At 37.7% G+C, this 24,151-nt stretch overlaps 1 protein-coding gene across 1 annotated transcript in view; it reads right to left on the reverse strand.

The window, feature by feature from the left end:
* Window positions 1-20,967, reverse strand: part of LOC106156983 (uncharacterized) — a 29,374-nt gene extending 8,407 nt beyond the window's left edge. Inside the window, exons 1-34 of the mRNA XM_087008721.1 lie at window positions 19,200-20,967; window positions 18,946-19,015; window positions 18,564-18,706; window positions 18,084-18,197; window positions 16,898-17,011; window positions 15,829-15,942; window positions 13,811-13,999; window positions 13,383-13,550; window positions 12,711-12,992; window positions 12,277-12,410; window positions 11,530-11,715; window positions 11,026-11,199; window positions 10,406-10,516; window positions 9,696-9,960; window positions 9,004-9,384; window positions 8,445-8,696; window positions 7,923-8,117; window positions 7,384-7,494; window positions 7,048-7,132; window positions 6,664-6,848; window positions 6,125-6,271; window positions 5,408-5,553; window positions 4,867-5,095; window positions 4,486-4,608; window positions 4,002-4,130; window positions 3,666-3,788; window positions 3,228-3,350; window positions 2,854-2,994; window positions 2,458-2,589; window positions 1,921-2,067; window positions 1,617-1,745; window positions 903-1,028; window positions 488-619; window positions 36-155 (exon numbers count right to left, since the gene is read on the reverse strand). Coding sequence (XP_086864847.1) covers window positions 36-155; window positions 488-619; window positions 903-1,028; window positions 1,617-1,745; window positions 1,921-2,067; window positions 2,458-2,589; window positions 2,854-2,994; window positions 3,228-3,350; window positions 3,666-3,788; window positions 4,002-4,130; window positions 4,486-4,608; window positions 4,867-5,095; window positions 5,408-5,553; window positions 6,125-6,271; window positions 6,664-6,848; window positions 7,048-7,132; window positions 7,384-7,494; window positions 7,923-8,117; window positions 8,445-8,696; window positions 9,004-9,384; window positions 9,696-9,960; window positions 10,406-10,516; window positions 11,026-11,199; window positions 11,530-11,715; window positions 12,277-12,410; window positions 12,711-12,992; window positions 13,383-13,550; window positions 13,811-13,999; window positions 15,829-15,942; window positions 16,898-17,011; window positions 18,084-18,197; window positions 18,564-18,706; window positions 18,946-19,015; window positions 19,200-20,967 — 6,988 coding nt within the window. The remainder of the gene's footprint in view (window positions 1-35; window positions 156-487; window positions 620-902; window positions 1,029-1,616; window positions 1,746-1,920; window positions 2,068-2,457; window positions 2,590-2,853; window positions 2,995-3,227; window positions 3,351-3,665; window positions 3,789-4,001; window positions 4,131-4,485; window positions 4,609-4,866; window positions 5,096-5,407; window positions 5,554-6,124; window positions 6,272-6,663; window positions 6,849-7,047; window positions 7,133-7,383; window positions 7,495-7,922; window positions 8,118-8,444; window positions 8,697-9,003; window positions 9,385-9,695; window positions 9,961-10,405; window positions 10,517-11,025; window positions 11,200-11,529; window positions 11,716-12,276; window positions 12,411-12,710; window positions 12,993-13,382; window positions 13,551-13,810; window positions 14,000-15,828; window positions 15,943-16,897; window positions 17,012-18,083; window positions 18,198-18,563; window positions 18,707-18,945; window positions 19,016-19,199) is intronic.
* Window positions 20,968-24,151: the final 3,184 nt, after the last annotated feature.

Genomic DNA, 24,151 nt, shown 5'->3' on the forward strand with positions numbered 1-24,151 from the left:
TTTGTTCTAATACAATGTACTCCACATTATCTCACCTGTACAATTCTTGCCAGAGGCGTCCAGTTCGTATCCCTTGGGACACTGGCAGGTGTCATTACCACTGAGTCTGGCACAGGTGTGAGAGCAGTTGTAATTTGCTGCACACTGGTTAGCAGCTGGAACAGGGAAATAAAGTAAAACTTTTTTATTTCTTGAATGATTCTTATAATAGAGAGACTGTTGAAATTCACCTCAGATTTCAATGGTTTTGGATAGGGACTAGTCTTTGTGATAAGATGAAAATTGCTGAAATTTCCAGGAATATCAGGGGGGGTTCTGGAGATATTTTCTGACAGTCTTCCAAATGATCTTTGTCGGTCCATCCTTCTTTTTTGGCCTTCTTCAGAAGACCCAGAGGGCGACCTCGGTCGGCCCCAGAATATTCATTATTTTATTACAAGAAAGTCAAACAAGGATTGCATGCTTTAAAAACATATCCTCAACTCACCAGTACAAGTCTTTCCATCAGAGGACAGGATAAAGTCCACTGGACAAGTGCAGGTGTAGCTGCCCACTGTGTTGGTACAATACTGACTGCTGTAACAGCCATTGTCTGCTTCACGACTGCATTCGTCATAATCTGAAAAAGTAATAAGAATATGTCTGCCTTTAGATTCCATAATCAGACACTGTTAATTGAGTTCACAATTTCATGTTATATAGTGCAGAAAGGTCTCTGGAATGATACCAATTTTATGTATGGCAAAGTGATTTATAAAAATCTTATTTGACCTTGAGATATGCTCCTTCAGCATCTCCTTACAATACCTTTTTAAAATCTTTATTTAAAGACACATCGGATAAATGTGATGATGATTTATATACAGACTTCAGGTTTCAAAATAGTCAAAATCACTTCTCACCATTGCATGTTAATCCATTGGCATCCAGTAAATAGCCATTCCCACAGAAACAGCTGTAGGAACCAATGCTGTTGGAACATCCCTGGGCACAGCCACCACGGGTTGCTAGACCACACTCATTTTGATCTGAAGAGAAAGCATGTAGCATTACTTAGAAATATGGAGAAAACAGCAAACTTGATTGTTTTTGTACTGGCTGTGCTTATAGTAACACCCCATTTCCATAGTTTAGATCGACCTACTTTAGATCGACCTAACTCCCTGGGGGTTCACGCTAAATACCTGTCAGCCTGGCGGACACGAAAGTTAATTACCCCATTACAGGTTGTAGTAGGCGGGACTGACATTTTAGTCGGATTATCTGAAAGTAATCTAGTGAGACTCCCCGCGGAGATAGATCAATCTAAAATCTATGGGAATAGAGCCTAAGTTATGCAAAAAAGCTCATTTACCAAATGTGATATTGTAGATATCTTTAATCATCTCTTAACTTTTCTCATACATCATCATTCTTTTTTTGTGTGTGTTTAAGTCGCAGGATTGTAATTGTATCAAAACTTCATACAACTTAATTTAAATTTACTTTTTGAAAATTGTAATAATGTTATTTTCTCTGCACAAAAAATAAACACTAGGGAAATAATGATTCATAAAATAAGTGTAAAATTTTCAAGAGTTTTTTAAAGGACGAAATGAAATAAAATCTTTTCCTACCTGCACAGATGACACCATCCCCAGTAAAACCCATCTTGCAAGTGCAGGTGTAACTACCCAAGGTGTTGGTACAGTTGGCATAGTCAGCATTACAGTCATTAGTGGTGGGGGAAGCACACTCATTCTTATCTGAAATTAATAAAGACCCCATTTTAGCTATCATATCCAAACAGTACCCTTTACAGTTGAATCACTTAAATTTACTATCAGCACAATGATATTTATCAAAAGCTGAAGAAGTAAAAGTATCTATGATTATATTCATATGTAAATCTGGCCATTAATTAAAGATCAATTTTCTCACCTTCACAACCATTTCCAGTGGCATTGAGATTGTAGCCAGCATTGCAGCCACAGGAGAAACTGCCCACTGAATTACTGCAGTAGCCACGGGTCAAGTCACAGTTGTGCATGGGGCTACCACTGGACAGCTCAGTACACTCATCAATATCTGAAATGAAATTAATGGGAAATATCATCTATATATACTTGAAATATCAGAGAAAGTCATTCATTTCTCTCCTTTCTGTAATGTACTTTGTCTGTGATAACAGGAGTTGGAGAGAACTTACAGATGCTGGTAAATTTCATGATGCACTCAATAAGAATTATTATATATCATAAACAGGTTTGTAGACACCAATTTCAAAGAGATCAAGATCTTATTCTGATTTATTGATTCTATTTATTGAGGAAACATCATATTTTGAATCACTTTTGATTCAGAGTAGATATTTTCCAGCACCAAAGGGCAGTTCATGGATACCCCCCTCCCCCTAAGTCTACAGGCAGCCTCATAATAGATAGTACATTTATACATACATCTTCATGTGTTACTCACCAACACAAGTCCTCCCATCTACATCCAGTTTGTAGCCAGCCCCACAGCTACAGGTGTAGTCTCCCACAGTGTTCACACAGCTGGACACAGAGGCTGGCCGACACAGGTGGGCACCAGAACACTCATCTATGTCTGGAAAAAAAAAATAATAATAATAATGTGCTAGGCAGGCACACTCTTCATTATCATAGATAAAAAAGAAAAAATGTGATTGTATTTTTAATCATAATTTTTTCTTTTAATTATAACTATTCTTATTATTTTGTTTGCTTGCAGTGGCAACCCTTTTGGGCTAAGTTAATTAAATTCTGACTATAATCAAGAAATTATCAATTCCTTGACTCACAACTTACACATAAAAAATCAACCTCAACAATCAGATTTTCATAATCTTACCAACACATTTCTTGTCAGCAGTAGCCGTATATTTGGGTGGACAGTTACATGTCACCTCTCCCTGTATGACAGCACAGAGTGGGGCTGCGTCCCCTGTGTAGTCACAGGTGGCATTCTGGACACTGTTACACTGCTGTTCAGCTGCAATAGCAACATAGTATAGATTTCTTGTTTAGGAAAAGACAGTCATTTTTTAGTTTGAGCTGGCGGACTTAAAAAAAAAAGGTTAGAAAGCATTGTCTGTAATGTATATGTATTTTTATAAAAATGCTTCATTGTTTATTTTAATAATTAAGAATATGATATCATCCTAATAAATCTGAAAAGTTTTGCAGAATGGCAAATGATATAATTATTTATAAAAGGTCACTTACGAATACAAGTGACCTGATCTGTGGTATCAATGACAAATCCAGTGTTGCAGCCACAAGTATACGTAGCCACGCCATCAGTACATGTCTGCTGACACGTGTTGTCACGGGTACACTCATCAATCTCTGAAACAGAATGAAAAATATGATTCCAATTGTAATTTGCATCCATTTTAAAGTACATACTCTTAGCCTAAAATGTGTTTTGACAAGAATAAATTTTCCGTATGATTTTTGGTTTCCCTGTGGTCTCTTTGAAATAGAGTAGGAGAATATTTCATTTTGCTTTCCATTTCAAAAAACTAATACCATTTTATCTGCTCAATTTGGATTTTTATAATTTGAAACATGGATCCATTATCAGTTTAATTACAATTCAAGTCATAGCTAACAAAATCTCAACTGTTTCTCTATCACTTTCCCATACATTATGTTACTGACCAGTACACTGTCCAGTAAGAGGGTCCAGCTCATATCCCAGAGAGCAATCACACCTGTAACTGCCCACCAGGTTGGTACACACAGCATTGGCCTGACAGGGACTGGCACTGCACTCATTTATATCTGCAGAATAACAAGTTAATATGGCAAAACTTAAGTAACATTCAATTCATTGTATTCATGTCTGCATGACACTGTCTCTGACATTTATTGTACACATTTTTCTTATGAAAGGAATCTTTAAACCAATAGTTTCAATTTTTAACTATATGTATTGAACAATAATAAATTACAATAACACTGTCCAGTTGTCCCAAGGCCAGTGTCCACACTAACCATCACATTGTCCAGTTGTCCCAAGGCCAGTATAGCCAGTATTACAGGTACAGATATAAAAACCCACTGTGTTGTTACAGGCAGCATTGGAGTCACAGTCGTGGGTGCCTCGCGAACATTCATCAACATCTGAAAAAAATTTAAAACCAAATATTTGAAGTTTAAGAAAATGAACACTATGTAAACTAACTGCTTATGAACCTTCAGATAAAATTTCACCATGCCTTTGGCAGGAACACATTTTATGTTTTAAAACATGTACTACAATATTTTATTTTACCTTTTAAAAAGTTTTTCTATCTAACTATCTAACAATATTATTCTGTAGACAAGTGTATCCTATGAATATAAAATTTTAATCACAAGCTAAGAATTTTTTTCTTTTTCTTTCATGAGCTGAAAAAAAACCCACCATTCATAAAAAAACTGCAATTTCTATTATAATATTTTTCCCACTTTCAAAATACTTTCTCTATTTTCTTACCCAGGCAAGTGGTGAGATCAGGCCCCAGGATATATCCAGTTCCACAAGAGCACTGGTAGCTGCCTGGCAGATTACTGCAGGACTGGGCACATGGGGACGGGGTCTTAAGGCACTCATCTTCATCTGTGAGTGAATGAGAGAGAGAACAATAGAGAGGAGGGAAGAGAAGACACACTGCTTAAGTTTCAGAAATAAAAAACAGTCTCAAAATATCAAGTGTTATATGATTAAATTAATTTAGAGTATTTTATACCATTTGATCATCATCATTATTATTATTATTATTATTATTATTATTATTATTATTATTATGTCTTTGGCCATACCCTCAACACTTGAATAACAATGACTAAATTCAGTGAAAGTAAAGTCCTCACTAACCTGAGCACACCGAGCCATCTCCCACCAGTCCCAGGGGACATGGACCACACTGGAACCCAGTGCCTGGTGCAGCCACATCCACACATGCCACACCAGTGAAGCATGGGTTATCAGCACAGCCGTCTATATCCCTCTCGCAGTAGTTCCCCTCTCTACCAGACGGGCACTCACAGGGCACCTCTGTGAACAAGTCAGTGCTCTCAATGTTGAATTTACATGTGCCTCCATTCTGGAATGAAAAAATAAAGGAAAGACTAAGTTATTGTGTTTTGAAGGATGCTGTTAATTACTGAATGTATGAACAATTGTAGCAGGTCACATGAAATGCTACGCGTCTCCTTGGGCGTGTCTATAAGTATATTGCCAATTCTCAATTTATCTTTGTCACTAGTGAAGAAATCAAAAGTCAATCAAGCCACTTTGGGAAAAGATTAAATACAATGACTATGGCATAAATCTTAATTAAAAAACTACTATGAGAGAAAGCACTTTCAGGTTTTATATCAGCATTGAAAAAGGAGCCAAAAGAAATCAAACTTACCTGGCACTTGCAGTAGAACAGTTTCGGCAGTAGGGCAGTGTTAGCCTTGCCATCAGAGGCTATGATCTTCAGGGTGGTGTTAGAGGTCAGGGTGGTGGGTACACTGCTCCAGGCAAGTTCTCCACTACTGCTACTGATCGCTGCTCCTGATGGACATAAAATATTTCATATGAGACAAAAATATTGCTGAGGACATGGATTACAGAACAAAAAATGGACCTAACAGCACCTGTGGCAGAACTTGGTCGTTGAAAGGGATGTTTCTGTCTCACCTTGGTTTTGTGTAAGCAAAAAGATCAAATGCAAGACTGAGTGTGGTAGTTGTGCTATTGAGTACTTGTGCCAAATGTGTTCTTCATTTCAAATACCAACTGCAGCAACAGCAGAAGAAGAAGAAGGAAAGATTAGGTCTACCACTAGACAGTGCAGACCTGCTTGGCTATGTCACTAAAAACTATGTAATTCTCTTTTTTTAATATTCAAGATACAACTGAAACTGACAAAAACGGCAAGTGATGAAAAAGAAAGTGGGCAATGTATCACCTAATCATTTTAATGTCCTCATTCATGTTCAAAACGAGTCATCTTACTCAAAATGTCTTCAGGCTGTCATGACAACGCTATTACTTAATAAATTATCAACTATACATGCCATGTCTCAGACTCATTTTAAAATCCTGTAAAAGTTTGAAACAGTAATGAATACCAGTAACTTACCAGTTGGCACAGGGGATGCCAGGCTAAATGAGACAGTATCAGCAGGATTCTGGTCCTGTGCACTGATGGTGATGTTACTGGCCATGTTCTGTCCCGCAACCAGGTACAACACTGTGTTGTTGTTGTTGATGGTGGGCGGGAAGTTATCTGAAAGCAGTGAGATAATATATTAAAAAATGATCACTCTTTCGATTAATATGGTGACACAGCATTTAAAATAGCCTAACAAATAGTTTTTCTGTCTTTTGTGTAATGATGGTAAAATGATGTAATGAAGTTAATATTATGAGTCATAATTTAAAAAAAAACACGTTTTTTCTCTTTTTAAATGATTTAATTTTTTACCAGTTGGAAAATTTTTAATCAGTGACAATTTATTTCAAAGATACGGCAATCAAATCAAACTTAAATGTTCCTTTATGAAATTAGTCTTGTGCTGTGGTATATCCCTTTTCTGCCTATTTTTGTTATTAGCCTTGATGGAGATCTGTGTTCTTGGAGTGCTCTCTAGATTTCAGTCTCTGAAGATGCACACTCACCTACGGCAGCCTTCTCCTCTGCAAACTGTGTCTGCGAGCTCGCCGTGGCAACACCAGCAGCCTCATTTCCAGTCAGGGCGATGTCGTACACACATTCTCTGTTCAGGTTGGCCATACCACCACATGCATTGATGGCAGACCACTTAGTTGCATTGTCTGCAAACATGGTGTCCAAGTTGAAAAACCTGAAATAACACAAATGGGTAATTATCTTTACAATGAAAAGTTTGGTCAATATGTCTTATATGTATACATGAGTTAAATGTTAATTTTTATTTAACAAAACAAACACATATAACTGAGAATCAAAATGGTTTCATAGGTAAGATACATTTAATAGTTCTAAACTTAAAAGGTTACAGAAAGAGTGAAAAGAAAACTCACAGTGGAGTGAAGCTGTCATTTCCATAAGTCTGCGCTGTCACGCCATTTTCATAAGTAAACAGGGACTGGGCAGGATCAATTGCCCCTAGAATGAGAAAATTTTTATTATAAATTTTTCTAACGTAAATTACAATTATTTAATTATTATCGAAATATCAGAAATCTTTAATACCTGCAAAATTTGCATATTTTAAAATATAATTCAAAACCCAGTCAATCAAAAATTTTAGAATTTTCATCTCAACCATGATTAATGTACTTACACACGCATGGGCACACACACACACACACACACACACACACACACACACACACACATTGATTTCTATTACGTACAAGTTTGTCCCCAATAGTAAAGTTCTTCTTCAGTTGAGTTGGACGGCAGCTGTGTGCCATTGGAAAACTTGATATCATCAGCAGGGTTGTCATTGAAGTTACCAAGTAAACCTACAATACAAAACAAAGATAAAGTTAGGATGTATTGCATTTTAAAACATGCATGGCAGCGTGGTACAATGTATAACTTTTATGAGGCTTGTCTAATATCAAATTTTGAATTATTAGAATGTGGCATTGTATGTTTTCTCCTATGTATAAAATTGTTGACAAGGTCTCCCTCAATTTAATAAACTGGCTAATTTTCATTTTTTCATTCTGCAATCAAATTTAGGTGATCAGGACCCGAGAAAGTAAACTTTGCTACATGTATGTGCTTAGCTACTTTAAGAAAGCACAATTATACAGCAAAACCTGTTACAAAATACTAATTACAAACAGTATAGAAATAAATTCTTCAAAAATATACTACAAAATGTTTCCAGGAAAATAATTTTTTTTTCCATAAATATCTCTAAAATCACATATTATTTAGTCACCTGAAAGAGTTCCCTTCCAGCTAGCAGGGGCAGCTACAGAGATGGTGGTCATGTTGAAGCTGGCTGAAGTCTTCACCTCAACCTGAGACGAGAAGACCATGGAGTATTCCGCACCGTTCTTGGTGACACTGACTTTGTTATAGAGCTGAGTGCTGCTGAAGTCTACATTCTGGATAACTCCATTGACCAAGACATCTGGAATACCAGGAGGAGCAGGTTAATATTATCTTATTCAACATAATACAATCAATAAAATGACCAAAAATTCTTTTTTTTCAATCCCATAAATCATACCATGACGTACTAAGTAATTGTGCAACTTTATTATGTACATTATCAGAATCATAAAATATGATTAAATTGCTTAGTGTTCTTATGTTGTTAATCATACCAGTCAATTTCCAAACTGTAAGAACTTAACTGAACTATTAATACACTGTACACTGTGCACCTTTCTACACATGTACCCACCACTATAAAAGTCCCCAGCCTCCCCCAACTCCCATATCAATACCCACTTACCAATATCACTCCCAGTGGTAGAATTCAGCCTGAGCTCCACCACATCACTATCAGTGCCCCCTGGCACCACCTGTTTAGCAGCAAACGAGTTGAACACGGTGGCTCTAGCAGGGGGCGTGTCTGTCACTGCTAGGGCGGTGCGGCCCTGCAGGGTGAAATGGTTGCCCGTGACCACGGTGTACTCTCCGTAGCCATTGAATGAGAAGCTGAGACCATCCAGGGTGGTCACGTGGGGGTCCCCTGCAGAGAGAGCTGAAAACCCATGGGGAGAATGGCAATAAACTGACACAATCAAGACACAATCAAGAATGAGTTACGTGAGGATGAGAATAACAATGAACTGCATGTTTCAAGATTGTGGAGAATGCAACTGAGAAATATTTAAGAATATATATTGCATGTAGATTTTTGTCTATTAGTAAGAAACTTATTAAAACTGCAGTCAATACCTTTACGGCACAATGGATCAGATAGGTGCCATTATGGTATGAATAGATACAATTTTTTAGAATTCTGCAAAACAACTGATCGTTCTTATTATAGCACATCAGTCACATACCTTGACCAGGAGGCACAAAACTAGAAGAATCAGACATGGGTCTCTTCAGGAGGAAATCACTGCAATGCACAGTACTGTTAATACAACACTGGGTAAATGCCGCTGCCTCGGCCTGACCCTGGGAAGTACTCGGATTAAACCTGCGATAAATATTCCCTCCGTTCATAAATTTCCAATCTGACACCAGCGCCATGGCCAGAGCACCATTTGCCGAGGTGTTGGTGTAGTAACAGCAATTAGGGGTCTCTGAGACAATGCCCGTGCCTTCGGGGAATGCCAGTTGGTAGCACTGGACCACCAGTTGATCTATGACTTGAGTAGGGTTGGCTGACCAGCTCTGAGTGAGTTGGTTAAGGCCTCCTGGGCACCTGCCTGGTTTACCTGTGCACATAAATAGAATAAGGGTTATCTAAAACAACATAATTATGGTAATTTTCTTTAAGTTCTTCATTTAGTTCTTCATAAATGGATGTATTATACCAATTTCATTTCCAAAAAAAGGAAATGTATTTACTTTACATAATACTTGCAGACAACATTTTTAATTTAACATCCTTATTTTGAATGTTCCTGAAAAACTGTGTGCTTTCATATCAGTTATAACACCCTTAGAAAACAATCACTCAGCGCTGATTTTATTTTATACACATTAAATCACACAAACCACAATCCTTTCAATTTTTTAACCCTACCTGCAGCAATGGGTGAATTTTGCACATCATACAAATCATCAGCCTTTATCCAATCACTGCACGCCACACCAGGGTTTATAAAACTCCCCTGGTTGTTGCTGCTGAGGACATAGACAAAGACACCATCTCCAGTCCCCGTGGCATTCTCTGCATCAATCAGTTCCATGCGACTCTGATCACTGATGGTTGCATAGGAGTAGGCATATTCTTCCTGTCTCTGTGCATTGCCTCTGACAAGGTAGCCAACCCTGACAGGGTAGTTTGGCTGGAAAAGGGAATATATACCACATCAAATACAAAATGGGGTGTGTTTAATTAAGATTGTTATACAACCCTGAATTATAATGATGATAATTCCGAGTAGTATTATAAATGGCAATTCACACTTGCTTGACAATTAATACTGAATTTTACTTGTTTCAATACCTTTAGCAGTCAATCAAAAGTCAAGTTGACAAACAACTAAAGCAGGTTTAGAATATCATTTCATATTTATCAATATAGCCAGAGGATTTTTCATAGTTAATATGAAAGATGGAACAAATAATACGATTGACTAAAATCAGATTCAATTTATAGGAAAACAATAATTAGGTTATGCCCTTTTCCTCTGAAAAGGCTTGCATATGACATTTTTTCTGTTTATTGTCTAACAATACAGTATATATATATTACCAATATGGAATATTAAAACCAACAGAAAAGACTACCTTGTTAGCTGGGTCTAGAGTCAGTCTCCAGTTCATGTCCCTGTCAGCATAGGTGTATACCACTGCAGTGTTCACATAGTCAGTCACCAACACTGCCTGAATAGACACAGTCTGAAACAGATAGAAATAATAAGAAATACATGTCAGTACCAGTGGTGCACTATAACACTACTGCACTTTTTTTTATAAGTGTTGAAAATGTATAGAAATAGATCTCTGTTGAATAAAACTCTTCCTTTTCCTTACAATTTTTTGTCTACAAGTATGTCTTGACCTGGTCTGGAAGAGAAACTGTCTTAAAAAGGAAATATTTTAAAAAGGAAATAAATATATCCTTTGTATTGCCATTGAAATTGACACACTAAATGTCACGCCAATGGCCTTTGATATGCTTGTCAAAATTGGGTATACTACAACTGACATTTATTTCACTCACTACAGTGGCACAAAGACAAGAATGCAGAGGCTGGTGGTGCTCAAAATTCTACCTCCTGGTACAGTATGGTACATGTACATTTGTGATGCAGATTACAATTATGACATCTAAAATACTGACTTAATTAAAAGGATTTCAAAATAGACACAGAGAATAATCATTTATGAAATCATCAGCCTTCTACCTGTTGTTGGTTGACTTTGTGTTGCATATTGTACCAAGTAATGACCACCATGTACTGGGCCTGGAAAGCATAGCCCACCCCCTTCTTGTTGACCAGGTCACTGATCTTCTCCAGGTCTGACTGGTCAGCAGCAGTATCCATGCTGTATTCCTTGTAGTAGACACCTCGTCCAGCCTACAATATAGTTTTTATTACTGTAACAGATTTCCTTCAAAAAATCAAGTGCTGCTTCCAATACACTGAGTTTTCTTTTTGCACACAAACATGATTCTGTGCATCTTTATGAACTTTGACAATAAAATTATTTGAAGAAGTCAATTGTTTCTATAGAGACCACACATGTTTGCTACCTTACTTGCATTAACGAGCCAGTTGTGATCAACATCCTCTCAGAACATATAAAACATATCAAGCCTCTTGGGTACAAGACATTTTCCGTCTTTTTTTTATGATAATCACATTTGAGTTGTATAATTCATACATGTACTTGTACTTCCCACTTACATTCTGGTCAGACATGAAGAGAGTTGTCCAGAATGGGGCCACTGTGGCTCTCTCTTGGAAGTCTGACTGGAAGGTGAAGTTCATCAGGGGGTCACTGGGGGCCGTTCTGAAGTCTCTCCTCACTGGGTCAGCCAGGGCCTCGTCCCTGGTCACTGAGGATATGGCTATCACTCCATGCTGGACAAACTGTAATATGAGGGTAGGTACAGTTCAACTAACATTCATGAAATTCTGTGGAACCTTTACCAATTCCCCTAATGTACTACATTTAGCACTAACTTTACATTGGTGCATATGTTAAATTCATCATGATCATTTTATCAACTTGTTAAAAAAATTCATTCTCTTTGAAAATCTAAATGTTAAAATCAGGCCTACCCAACTACCAGACTCGGCACCGAATGATCCTGAATTCATCAGTAAATTGGACCACACTACCCGTTTTCAAGGTGTGTATCAGTACGCATTTCACAGTATCAGACACAACACCGCTCTTGCCTAGTACGCGATGTGATAGTGACAATTCTTAGCGGGGTTGAAAATCATTGCATCACCACTCAAAATTTGTTCAGGGTATGATACTGTGTAATGCGTACTCACTCACACCTTGAAAACGGGTAGTGTGGTCTGATCTACCAGTGAATTCAGGATCATTCGGTGCCGAGTCTGGTAGTTGGGTAGGCCTGAAAATGCTAAACAGAATTTTAAGAGAGTACCAGTACATCTTATTATAGTGAAAACACTTACATAGAGAGATGGAAATATCTGGCCATCATACATGGGAATTCCATACTTAGGAAAGATGAATGAAGACTTCATTGTAGTGTTGAAATTAACAAATGGCAGCTGGGTGTGGTTGGCAAAGGGAATGAATCTGTCAGCTGTAAAAAAAGAAAATTTCAAATTTTGCATTGTTTTTTTAAAACATTTTATTTACAAAGAGCCAAACATCTTGCATGTATTTCATTATAATGTAACCTACATTGTATCTGTAATCAGAAACTTATACTTTACTTCCAATTGCACTATAAATGTAGCAGCGGTTACTTAACACTTACTGATACCAAGTTACATTATCCCAAGCTATGTCACTTATCTGTGAACAAAAGACTTAAATCAATACAGTTATGCTGCTAGTAAGCATCATTTTTCCAGTTCCTTTAAAGTCTATAACTACTCACCTTTACAGTTACCAGTGAACCCATCCCCAACATATGGAATAACACACTGACAAGTGTAACTGCCCACTGTGTTAATGCACTGTGCCCTGCCTGGGTCACAAGTATGCTGACCAAGGAGACACTCATCAACGTCTACACAGAGACGAGTGCCATTCTGCTGGGTGTAGCCAGTGCTGCACTTGCAGTTGTAAGATCCCTCACTGTTCACGCATGTTCGCACTCCAGTTTTAAACTGGCCACCTGCTTTGCAGTCGCTGACGTTGGCGCTGCATTCATCCATATCTGTCAAAGTAGACAAAATCAATAATAATTTGACAAACAACATGTTGAATATGTGTTAAATATACATATAACTGAAATCTAATATTGCATAGGATCACTTCACATTGTTTTTCATTTGATTTTTTTGTTTTTCACTTGATGCCAAATGTATATACATATATTTGCAATCTAATACTGCATATTTAGGATCACTTCACACTGTCTTTATGCAACTTTTTTTTCCCTGATGCCAAATACACTAGCTATCCTCAGACTGCCTTTTAATGAAAAAGTCTATTTAAATAAGGTGTGGGGCCAGAGACCGCCTTCTCAAAGATATTATTTCAGGCTCCCAAAAAGTTGAAAATCGGCTAATAATCAGAAAAATCTCACAATTGTATCCTGCCTTACCCACACATTGTTGTTCACTGATAATCAGTCCAGCAGAATTTCTTGGATAGTCATAGCCGGCTGAGCATATGCACTTGTAGCTGCCTGTACTCGTCACTCCACAGATGTGACCACTGCATGGACGCTGGACCACTGGGATTCTGGGATTTGTACATGGGTTAGTCGCAACTGAAAAACGGAATAGCAGAATTTTTGTACCTTATTTACTTTTCTTACTTACACAACATTAAAAACTAAAAGATGTATATAATATCACCAAAATTGATTTTGGAAATAATAAAACTCCAAATCAAATTCTTTTTTTTTTTCAATCACAAGCATCATGCAATATTAGGGGACCGTTTGCATAAACAATGTACTTAAGTACAGTAATGATAAATCAATACTTTAACCCAATTCATGCCAGAGAATATCCAACACGTAATTACCTATGCATTCAGAGACATTGCATTTCTCCATTTCTTGTGCCTGGCCCAGGTTGAAGCCAATACAATCACTATCTGAGAGTGTGGTGCCCTGGATATTAGTGCAGGTTCTGCTACGGTTTCTGTAAGATGCTGAACCACAGGTCTCAGAGCAGTTGCCCCATGGGCTCCAGGCTTGGTAATATGGTGACACTGAAATTAATACACATAAGATGTGATCATTCACTACAAAAGTGACATTTATGGAATCTTTTTGTAATATTCTTTTAGATTAAAGATCCATGCGAACACCTTGTATGGACTTTTTGTATTTTTTTATTTTATTTTTTTTTCAATTATTTATCCAAATGAATGATAAATATTTTCTTTTCCCTAATAAATTTCTGGCCAATATAAAAATCACTCTTTATCAAACCATATCATTATAATGATCAAGTTACACACACACACATACCATTATTTTGGCCAGAATAAATTGACACATTGATAAAAGGTTAAACTTCAAGATATCCATTTTCATGGATCACTGCGCATAGTGCAACATACCCCTGTATGTGTATATATAAATAATATTGCAAAGTATTGCTTACTTAATGTCCAGTAGTCACATTCCAGTAATGTTAATAAGTCAACTTCTAAATTTTCATTTTGGCCACAGGGTATAATGTTGGTCAAGTACCAAGGCTCCAAGTACATTGCTTTGTACATATTTACTCAGTATTAGCTCTCCTGTAGATACTGAATAACTGCTCTGAGTCAATAAGTACCAGTAGAAATTTAAATGGACTTTTTCAAGGGTGCAACTGTAACCGTTCTTTTGTTTGTTCATTTTTAACAAAAGTTTTCCTTCAATTAAATCTGAAATCAGTGACAGCACTTTGAGCTTGTTCTGATGCACTGTGATAATAAATTGTTCAAAATTTTCATTGGTTGCATATGTTACATCATAAATGAAATATCTCTGGAATGAAATAGTGTAAATTAATAAAAATTCCCAATTATCAAATAAAAAAATCTAGATATCTTTCAATAACTAATCATAAATATCTGGATGATTTAAAGTAATAAATACCCAACAAGATATTCAAAATGAAAATATTAGCTGTAAAAAATAATAAATAAATCAATAATCTGGTTAATCTTCTCTAATAGTCACAGGATTAATATATCAAGTATTGACTTGCATGCCTCCCACACAACAATGGCAATGGTAATGAACCTGGACACTGTCCAAGTTTAGTTGACCAATTTCGCTTCATTATAAATATGGATTGTTTATTGAACTTCCTAGGTTACCTATTTAAATAATTAGTTAACACTCAAAGTGGCAGTCACACACACAATGGCATAATTCTGTAATCTTTAATTTTCCTTTTGAAGTCATTGCAATAAGTATATAACTGTGGGTGGAAATTCAAATAAATGAACATCGACATATGCATTAACGACAACAATATAACTCCAAGCTCCATTCACATCATTATTTGGTGCCTTGGGAATAGCATGAAATGAAAACAAAATGTTCAATAATTAAAATGTGTATCAAGTCCATCAATGACGTTTTACTGAAGGCCCAAAAGTACTTAACCAATGCTCAAAAGTTCTTCCCAGTAGGTTTGCATTAGGTTTTAATGTGTTTGGTACAATGCTCTATCTTCTCAAAAGCAAACTAAAATCCAAAAGACCGATTTTGCCAATTAGTGTTTGGCATTTGATATTTCATACATAATAAAGTGGAAGCCTTTTATGATACCCTATGAGATAAAGTGGCGCCTATACTGATTTGACACATTATTCTCCAAGGAAATACTAGGAAATAATCAATAACCTTTACTTCTGATGACTTCATGATAAATTTCTATTAGATTTTAGAATAGAACCAATGTTTGATACTTCAGTAGCACTGAATAAAATTCTCTGTCAATATTTGCCTAAACAGTACAGCAGGAATTAAAATCTATCATATTTTCAAAGTTGAAATACTTTTAACAATAGTATATGGTGAAATAATTTGAACTTACAATACTGACAGTTTTCTCCATAAGTATTGTTAATACACTGGCATGTATATCCACTGATTTGGTCCACACATGTCCCTCCATTCTGGCAAGTGACTCCAGCACAGTCATCTATATCTGGAGACAAAAAAATTGTTTATATTTGAAAAAAGTCAAAGAAATAGAAATGGGCCAATTAAGTCAGTTTCATTTTTTTTTTTCTACAAAACTCATAATCTCATAATGTATTTAGTACATATATTAACAAAAATCAGCTTTTTAAAAACTCCCATTATTTGAAAGTTTTGTTTTTTCCATGTTATTGTGAAATTAAATCAGTTCGAATTTTAATATCAAAATTATAACCCAGATTCCTCAGTTTGCTTTCCAGCATAACACATCAGTATTTACTACGTTGCAATACTTCATAATTCCCCTAAAGACAGGAAATTAATCATTGTTTATGCTACTAGTGGGATTTATTCACTTGCCCCTGCAGGAAAACTAGATTATATTGATCTAAAGACCAGGTAACCAAACAACAGATTAGATGCAATTATTTTGGCTTTAGCTTAATTGCCTTTGTTTCTTGGTCAAAACAGATGCCCTTTACCGGCCAGCATGCGCTTTAATTATTTGATGCATAATTTAAGTGTTATGGTGAAATTGTTTGTATGTTCTCATGGTAATGAAATTTTGACACTCTGATAAGCTTTTACGTGTTCTGTTATTACACTTAGATAACATGGTTTCACATATGAAAATATACTATTTGTACATGTGTACATGCAGCAAAGATTAATGATAATAATCAATACTACAAAATAATTTTTACTATATTACCTGTATATTCATTCAGGCCCGTAGCCAGGGGGGTTCGAAAGAAGCCCCTTTTTTGCTGGGAAAAAGGTCCACTCTGGGTAAATTTGATCTACCAGTAGTAAGGTTTCATGGCATAAGGACTACATTTAACAGAAAAAATGGAACCCCCCTTTAGCAATTGTTGGCTATGGGCCTGACATTATTAATAATAGTAAGTGCTTTGAAGTATATGATACATTGTTTCAAGTTAAAAGAAAGCTGATATGCTTACTTGTGCTGCAGTTCTTGCCAGTATAGCCAAGCGGGCAGTAACAGGTGAAGTCTGCCACTTGATCCAAACAGCTCCCTCCATTTGCACATGGGGATGTGGCACATTCATCGATTTCTGATATTAAAAAAAATATAAAAAGGTTAGCACAGCCATTAATATTTTGTGACCAACTCTTTATTCAAAAAGCCAGATTATCTTGAAATCTATTAATCCTTTAACGTGCATGTGTGTGTGTATGTGTGTGTGTTTGGGGGGGGGGGGGTAAGGGGAATTCTTGATGACCGTTAACTAGCAACCGATTCACGTCTTATATGGTCACCGTATATCCTAACTCAGCAGTGAACATATTCACATCAATATACTTATACGAAGTAATAATTAAGTATCCGGCCTACGATTGCTTTTACTAAAAAACTGAAACATCACTTTTAATGCTGACTCTGCTTACTCGGCCCGGGTTGCCCAACAGCAACACTGCCCAACGGCAAAAAAATTTAAATTGGATCATTACAGGCTAAAACCTTGGATTTAACAAAAACTTCTTATGTTAAATCAAACCTCTGCAATGTTTTGTCTCTCAAGGGACACGGTTACTGCATTCGGACCCAGTCTGCTATTCAGATACGATATGTGCTGCTGATACTGATGCGCGCGCAATACATGACACTTCTAAAGACGTCACGCTAGGTATGCCACCGGAATGTTCACTTGTGTTGGGCTCAACTCTGAGTCAAGTTGAATTATTGCGATCTCCCGCGTTTAGAATGGAAAACTAGAACATATGGAATTTGCTACACACCTAATTCATTTCATCAATATACCTGTATTTAATGTCATTTCAACACTTACTTGTACAGTAAGTCCTACCAGCTGATAGGTCCTATGCATTTCTCAAATAGCCTTAAATTTTGCACAGCGCCACCCTGAGTTTGAGGGGACACTGGGACTTCAACTCTCTACTATCAGCACCCTGTGCCGTTTAATACAGAAGCATAGTAAATCCAAAGAACTGATCGAATTTCCAGTGTGCTATCACTGCTATGCAACACATACCTGTAGGCCTACATATCTATGCATGTAGGCCTTATGTGCCCAGTAGGCCTACCTAGGCCTACATGTAGGCCTATTCGTATTTCAGTTTCTAGCAATTTTTTCGTATTTTTTCTATCCCAAAATTTCTTCCTACCTGTTTGGCAGGTACTGCCTGTATAACCCGCTGGGCATGTACAAGTGAAGGAATTTACACCATCAATGCACGTTCCACCTTGACGACAGGGATTGGAAAGACAATCATCAATATCTGTAACGAAGATAAAGAAAAAAATTTAATAATTTGCTTAATTTGAAAAAAATAGCCTTGGTATGTGGTCATAAGATATAGGCCTACTGTATAGCTTAAAAACCAAAGGATCTTCATATCTTTCCTTCTATTATCATGTTTTTCTTTCGTGAGCAACGAATAGTTGTCCAAATTATTTGCAACGAGAAATTCAATATTGATGGCATTTCGCTCAAAAAAAGATAGGCTATGGCATTCTTCATTTTGATAGCTAACACCTAGGCTACATTTTGGCTGTTAAACTGACAAATTAGCAATTGCAAACAAGCAAACCAAACTAATAATAATAATAATAATAATAATAATAATAATAATAATTCCATTTACTTGTAGTGCAGTTCTTCCCAGCATACCCAGGGAGGCAGTCGCAGGTGTAGTCCAAGTTACCGTCTATACAGCTGGCACCGTTCTGACAGGGGTTGTTGGCGCATTCATCCAGTCCTTTAATAAAACGCAAGGACGCAATTAAACTTCAGGTGTAAATATCCTGTCATTCATCTTGGAAAATATCTCACGGCACGAGTATAATAAAACCTTCATGTTGATATTTCATACTTATATATTCCATATATAGGAGCGGATCCAGGATTATTTGAAAGAGGCCTTAAATCCTTACTCAAACAGTGGAATGAGAAAAGATAGTAAAATATAAATACCTTTTATATTTAATGAACAGTTCTTGCCGTAGAATGTGCCCGTGCAATTGCACATGAAGTCGGAACCTGTGTCTGTGCATGTGCCGTTGTTTTCACAAGGCGACGCAGCGCAGTAGTCTATAGCTGAAGAAAAAAATTAAGGACATCGTGGAGTTATTAAGCGTTAGCTTGAAATATAACCAGTACATTAACCAGATAGTTTCACGACTTCAAAATAAAAAAAACGCATGGAATTGGTCATAAATAATACAGAAAATAAGATGACAAAAATGAAGAATGCAAAAATGCTTTATAAGTTAACACTTACGTGCTGATGTGGTGACTTCCACTTGAATCGATGAGCTTGCCGAAATCGACACTGGACTGGAACTTGTCGCAGCACCTGCACTGCTAGCCACCGCACCTGAAGAAGCTGCTTGTGTTGTCCCCAACGACTGGGTTGCACTAAATACCGCTCCAGAGGTTGTCATGTCCGATGAAGATGCCGTCAAAGATTGTTGTGGAGATTGACTTGTTGATGCTGACGCCCCGAACGATGCTGGACCACTGCTTTGCAGCATTTGGCTTGTAGATGCCACCATGCTCTGAGAGCTACTTGGGCCCGTCATTATGTTGTGAGTACTAGCAGATACGCTTCCAGAGGAAGCCAGCATAATTCCAGAGCTCGCTGAAGTTCCCATGCTAGAAGACTGACTAAGCTGGTCTGATGACATTGGCATTACCACACTTGATGGCATAGCAGATGCTGACCCGCTGCTTTGCATCAGACTTGAAGAGCCCATTGAAGTTTGCATTGAAGCGGACGCCACTGGTTGGCTAGCTGACGAAATTTGATTTGAGGACATGCTCTGCACCATGGGGCTTGTACTGGTAGATGCGCTTCCAGAAGGTGGTATCGTATTTACAGAACTCAGTGACGCACCCATCATAGAGGACGTCACAGACTGGCTGTCTGGTGAATATTGATTCGATGACATGCTTTGAATCATATGGCTTGTAGATGCGCTTCCAGAATGTGGTGTCATATTTACGGTGCTCATTGACGCTCCCATCATAGAAGACGTCACAGACGAGCTATATGACGAAAATTGATACGATGACATGCTTTGAATCATCTGGTATGAAGACGCGCTTCCGGTTGATGGTATCATATTGACAGAACTCACTGAAGCTCCCGCCATGGACACAATAGACTGACCATCTGAAGAAAGTTGTGCAGATGACATGGTTTGCATCATAGGGCTTACAGACTCACTTCCAGATGTTGGTACTATATTTGGAGAGCTCATCGGAGACATCATAGACTGGTCGTGTGAAGAGAGTTGCCCTGATAACATGGTTTGTATCGAGGGACTTTCAGATGCGATTCCAGATGATGGTATCATATTTGGAGAGCTCATAGTAGACATAATAGACTGGTCATGTGAAGAAAGTTGCACTGAAAACATGGTTTGCATCGTTGGGCTTTCAGATGCGATTCCAGATGATGGTATCATATCGAGAGAGCTCACTACTGCCCCCATAGTAGAAGACACCATAGGCTGGCTATCCGTTGAGGGCTGACCCAACGACATGGTTGGCATCACCTGGCTTTCATGTGTACCAGCGTTTCCAAAAGATGACACCATATTCTGAGTGCTCATCAAAACTCCCATCATAGAAGACGGGCTTTCTGACGAAAACTGGCCTCCTGACATCGGTATTGAAGCATGCGAAGAAAAATAAGATGTTGAATCACTATTTTGCATCATTACTTGAGAGTTCATTGAGACTCCAGTCATAGATGGCATCATAGACTGTTCTGACGACATGCTCTGCAACATCGAGCTCACCGCTGCACTTCCAAAAGATACCATTACACTCTGCGAGCTCAGCGGGTCCGTCGTCATAGAAGATTGACCAACTAAAGAAAGCTGGTCTGATGACAGTGAGCCAGACGAGAAGAAAGAAGGTGATTGACTACTGATTAATGGCATACTTTGAGAGCTCATGGAACCCCCCATTACTGAGGACTGGCTGTCTGGTGACATGCTTGTTGGCATTAACTGGTCGGTAGATGCCGTTCCAGAGGCCATCACGTTTTGAGTACTCATCGAAGCCGCTGAAATTGATGGCTGACTGTCCGATGTCAACGACGACATTGAAGTAGGCGAAGATATATCAGACCCAGAAGGCGCACTATTAGTGTCCGTTGAAGAGTATGGACCGGAAGAATCCGAAGAAGAAAATGTAAAACCGACATCACTAGCGGACGAAGACACCAGTGGTGATACTGATGTGCTTTCGATTACGGCACTGGTGCTAGTATAGTTGCCAGGGATATGGAAGACTAAAATACAAATAGATAGCCACCGGACCAGCCGTATCTGAAATATACAGTGTATAAAACGGGTTTAAACATATTGGCACTTGAAAGATCATTCCATTGGGTTCCATTTTTTTTTTTTTTTTTTTTTTTTTGTTATGACGACATGCTTCAATAAGAAATTCACAAAAAATGAACTCAACAGGGATAATTGAAATGTTCGTCAAACGAATTTTTCTCTTTCTTTTTCAAGCTGTAGAGCGTTAAGTTGTTTCAAATGCCTTATTCCCATGGTGTACTTTTGTCTTCCTAAAGACTGAGAAATACTTTGATGGAGATTCTCAAATGGTGTATTTCGCGTGGCTCCTTCATGTGTTACTTTGAGTTTCAGAGATAAAAATAGGCCTATATTTGGAAAAAAACATAAAACGTGTCGCACAATACAACACTTATGTCGAAGTGATCTGTATGAGTAAGAGATTAAACGGGATGAAATCACATTATCTCAGTTACTGACACTAATGCCAAAAGTTCAAGTACAAGTATAGCCTCAGAAAAAGTTCTCCATCAACCATCATCCCTTTGACCAAAGATCTTGTATTGACCCACTGCCAATATTCCATCTGCATATATCTCTCAGATTTTGTGTCATCATCACATTTAGTAGGTTGTACATCTTTTACATCTACTTGCAGATACATATGCTAATTGCTTTGATGATAAACAGTAAATTTTATTCAAGTGTATTTCAGTTTTAGATTAAAAAAAAACGCTTTCGGTAGAATTTGCCTGTTGCTAGGCACTTATTTCATTAGTTAACAAGAGCCCTCTCTGTTGCAGATATGTTTGGACCTTTATGACGAAATTTCAGACAGTGTGATGACAGACACTGGTTTTAACTACGCTCTGAAAGCTGGGTCTACCAGTAGTCTATTACAAATTAATTGTATCGGACCCTGTGGGATTTGAGGCGATCAACAGGAAAGCGCGTTTCTCTCCAGACATTCCTTTTTTTATTTGACATAGGGGCGATTCCACACCTAGGTGCTGAGTAAAGCACATCTACCTTCTACCAGGGTGGCAGATATTATAGGGAAATCTTAAATCCTGGCAGATAATGTAATGACTGTCTGTTTATCTAAAGAAATATCTGTGAATATCTTGTGAAAAAATCAATCCTCCTCCTCTATGCCAGCAGCTACCGTGTAAGGGGCACTTTTCAAACCGCTTTTAGTTTTGCACTGTAACACCCTGAATTTCAAAGGAGACCTTAGGAATTCAACATTCTATTTTCGGTACCTTCTACCAGGACCGCAGTTTAATTATTTGCATTTTTTCCAGCGCGAGAGAGAATCGTTTCATGACTTAGCCAGAGAAATATATCTGTTAATATATAGCGGTAAATCAGTCTGTGTTCCTGGTAAAGGCTAGGCGGGATAGTTACATAACAGCAGACGAGCTGATTGGGAGTGCGCCCACAGAAACATATGCTTTAATCTTGTATACTACTTTAGAGGCCCCTTATATCAGAGGGCAGCCTTAAACGTTGGTTACGTCTATCTCACCGGTTCTCCAAGGTTTGTTTCGGACCGTGTATGATAGCTGTCACGCAACCAATAATTTCTAGGGTAATGTTTTCACTGCGGGCTTTCTCATTAGGAAATAATTTACAATTACCATGTACACATGGGGATTATTCGATGTTGAATTATTAAAAGGGACATGGTGCCAGAAAGTGATGTCGACCGGCGAAAACAAATTCAATTTTTTTTATAAAGCTCTTACAACGATAGGTAATAGGTTTATCTAAGCATATAATCTATCGGTATTGCTCACCTGGAATTTTCCGATTACAAATCGCAAAAACCACCAATGTGTTTTTAGGCTTAAAGCGGTAAATATCTCCAGCATCTTTCATTGTTTTCATAGCCCTGGTTTTGGAATACTTTAAATGATGAGCACAGATATGTGTGTATAGCAAAAACTTTATGATGATCGTAAGAAATTTTTCTTCCCCCTTTAGCAAGCCATTAATAAATACACGATGAAATGCACACAGGATGAGATGTGAAAAATTATTCCTATGGATAAAACCCTTGAATATGAAAAAACACTCGTAACTTACCATATTGAAGTTGTACATGTATAAATGCGGCACTCTCAGGTGACGGTCAGCCCCGCTAACCTTTTTTCGCTTTGCTCGATTTTTTTGTTGCGATTACTTAAATCACAAACGTTTTCCCTATTGTCTTATTTGTATATTTTCCGTAGCGATAAAAGTTTACCTTCCATTATGTTTCGTTGTCTGTGACTGTTACAACGGCTGATCACGACGGAGTAAATATGAGCTGAGGGGTCGGGTGTTACTGGTTGCTATGGCAACAACTCAGCTTTATTGGCTTGCAGTCGTAGTAACACGCCGTCGACACGCAATCGCGATGTACAATTAAGGTCCAATCCTAAGTATTAATCTTAGAAATCGATGAAAGAACTGAACGCAGAAAATAACTGGGAAGATTGCTCAAGTGTTTGAAAAAAGGACACGCACTTGAACAAAGAGTTAAACGTTTTGAAAGTAGTATTTAAGTTTGACGGCCAGAGGCTGCCCCGTGGGGTATAAGGCAATGCTTGCCAGTTGCCACCATACAAAACCACTAAAGCATGTATTCTATAACGGTCTGAAGGGCTCTTGTAAACTTCATCAAATTCATTAGCGTGGAGGGCAGCAAATAAGATAATCATTTCGCCCATGGCAGGGACTTTCTTAGGAGTGAGGTTTCTAATGACAACAATAAACCTCTGTTTGTTGGCAAGTGGTAATGTAAGAATACTGGTAGTCCACTGTACGGTTGTCAAATATTATAAGAGCGACCCTAAGTAGCATTCTTTACCTAAGTAATGTAAAGTTCGGGTAGCGGTGATGGGTCTATTATGGCTTAATCCCACATTATAAA

Source organism: Lingula anatina, chromosome 1 (assembly GCF_051362555.1).
Source record: "Lingula anatina isolate TDL-2025a chromosome 1, LinAna3.0, whole genome shotgun sequence".
Lineage (NCBI taxonomy): Eukaryota > Metazoa > Brachiopoda > Lingulata > Lingulida > Lingulidae > Lingula > Lingula anatina.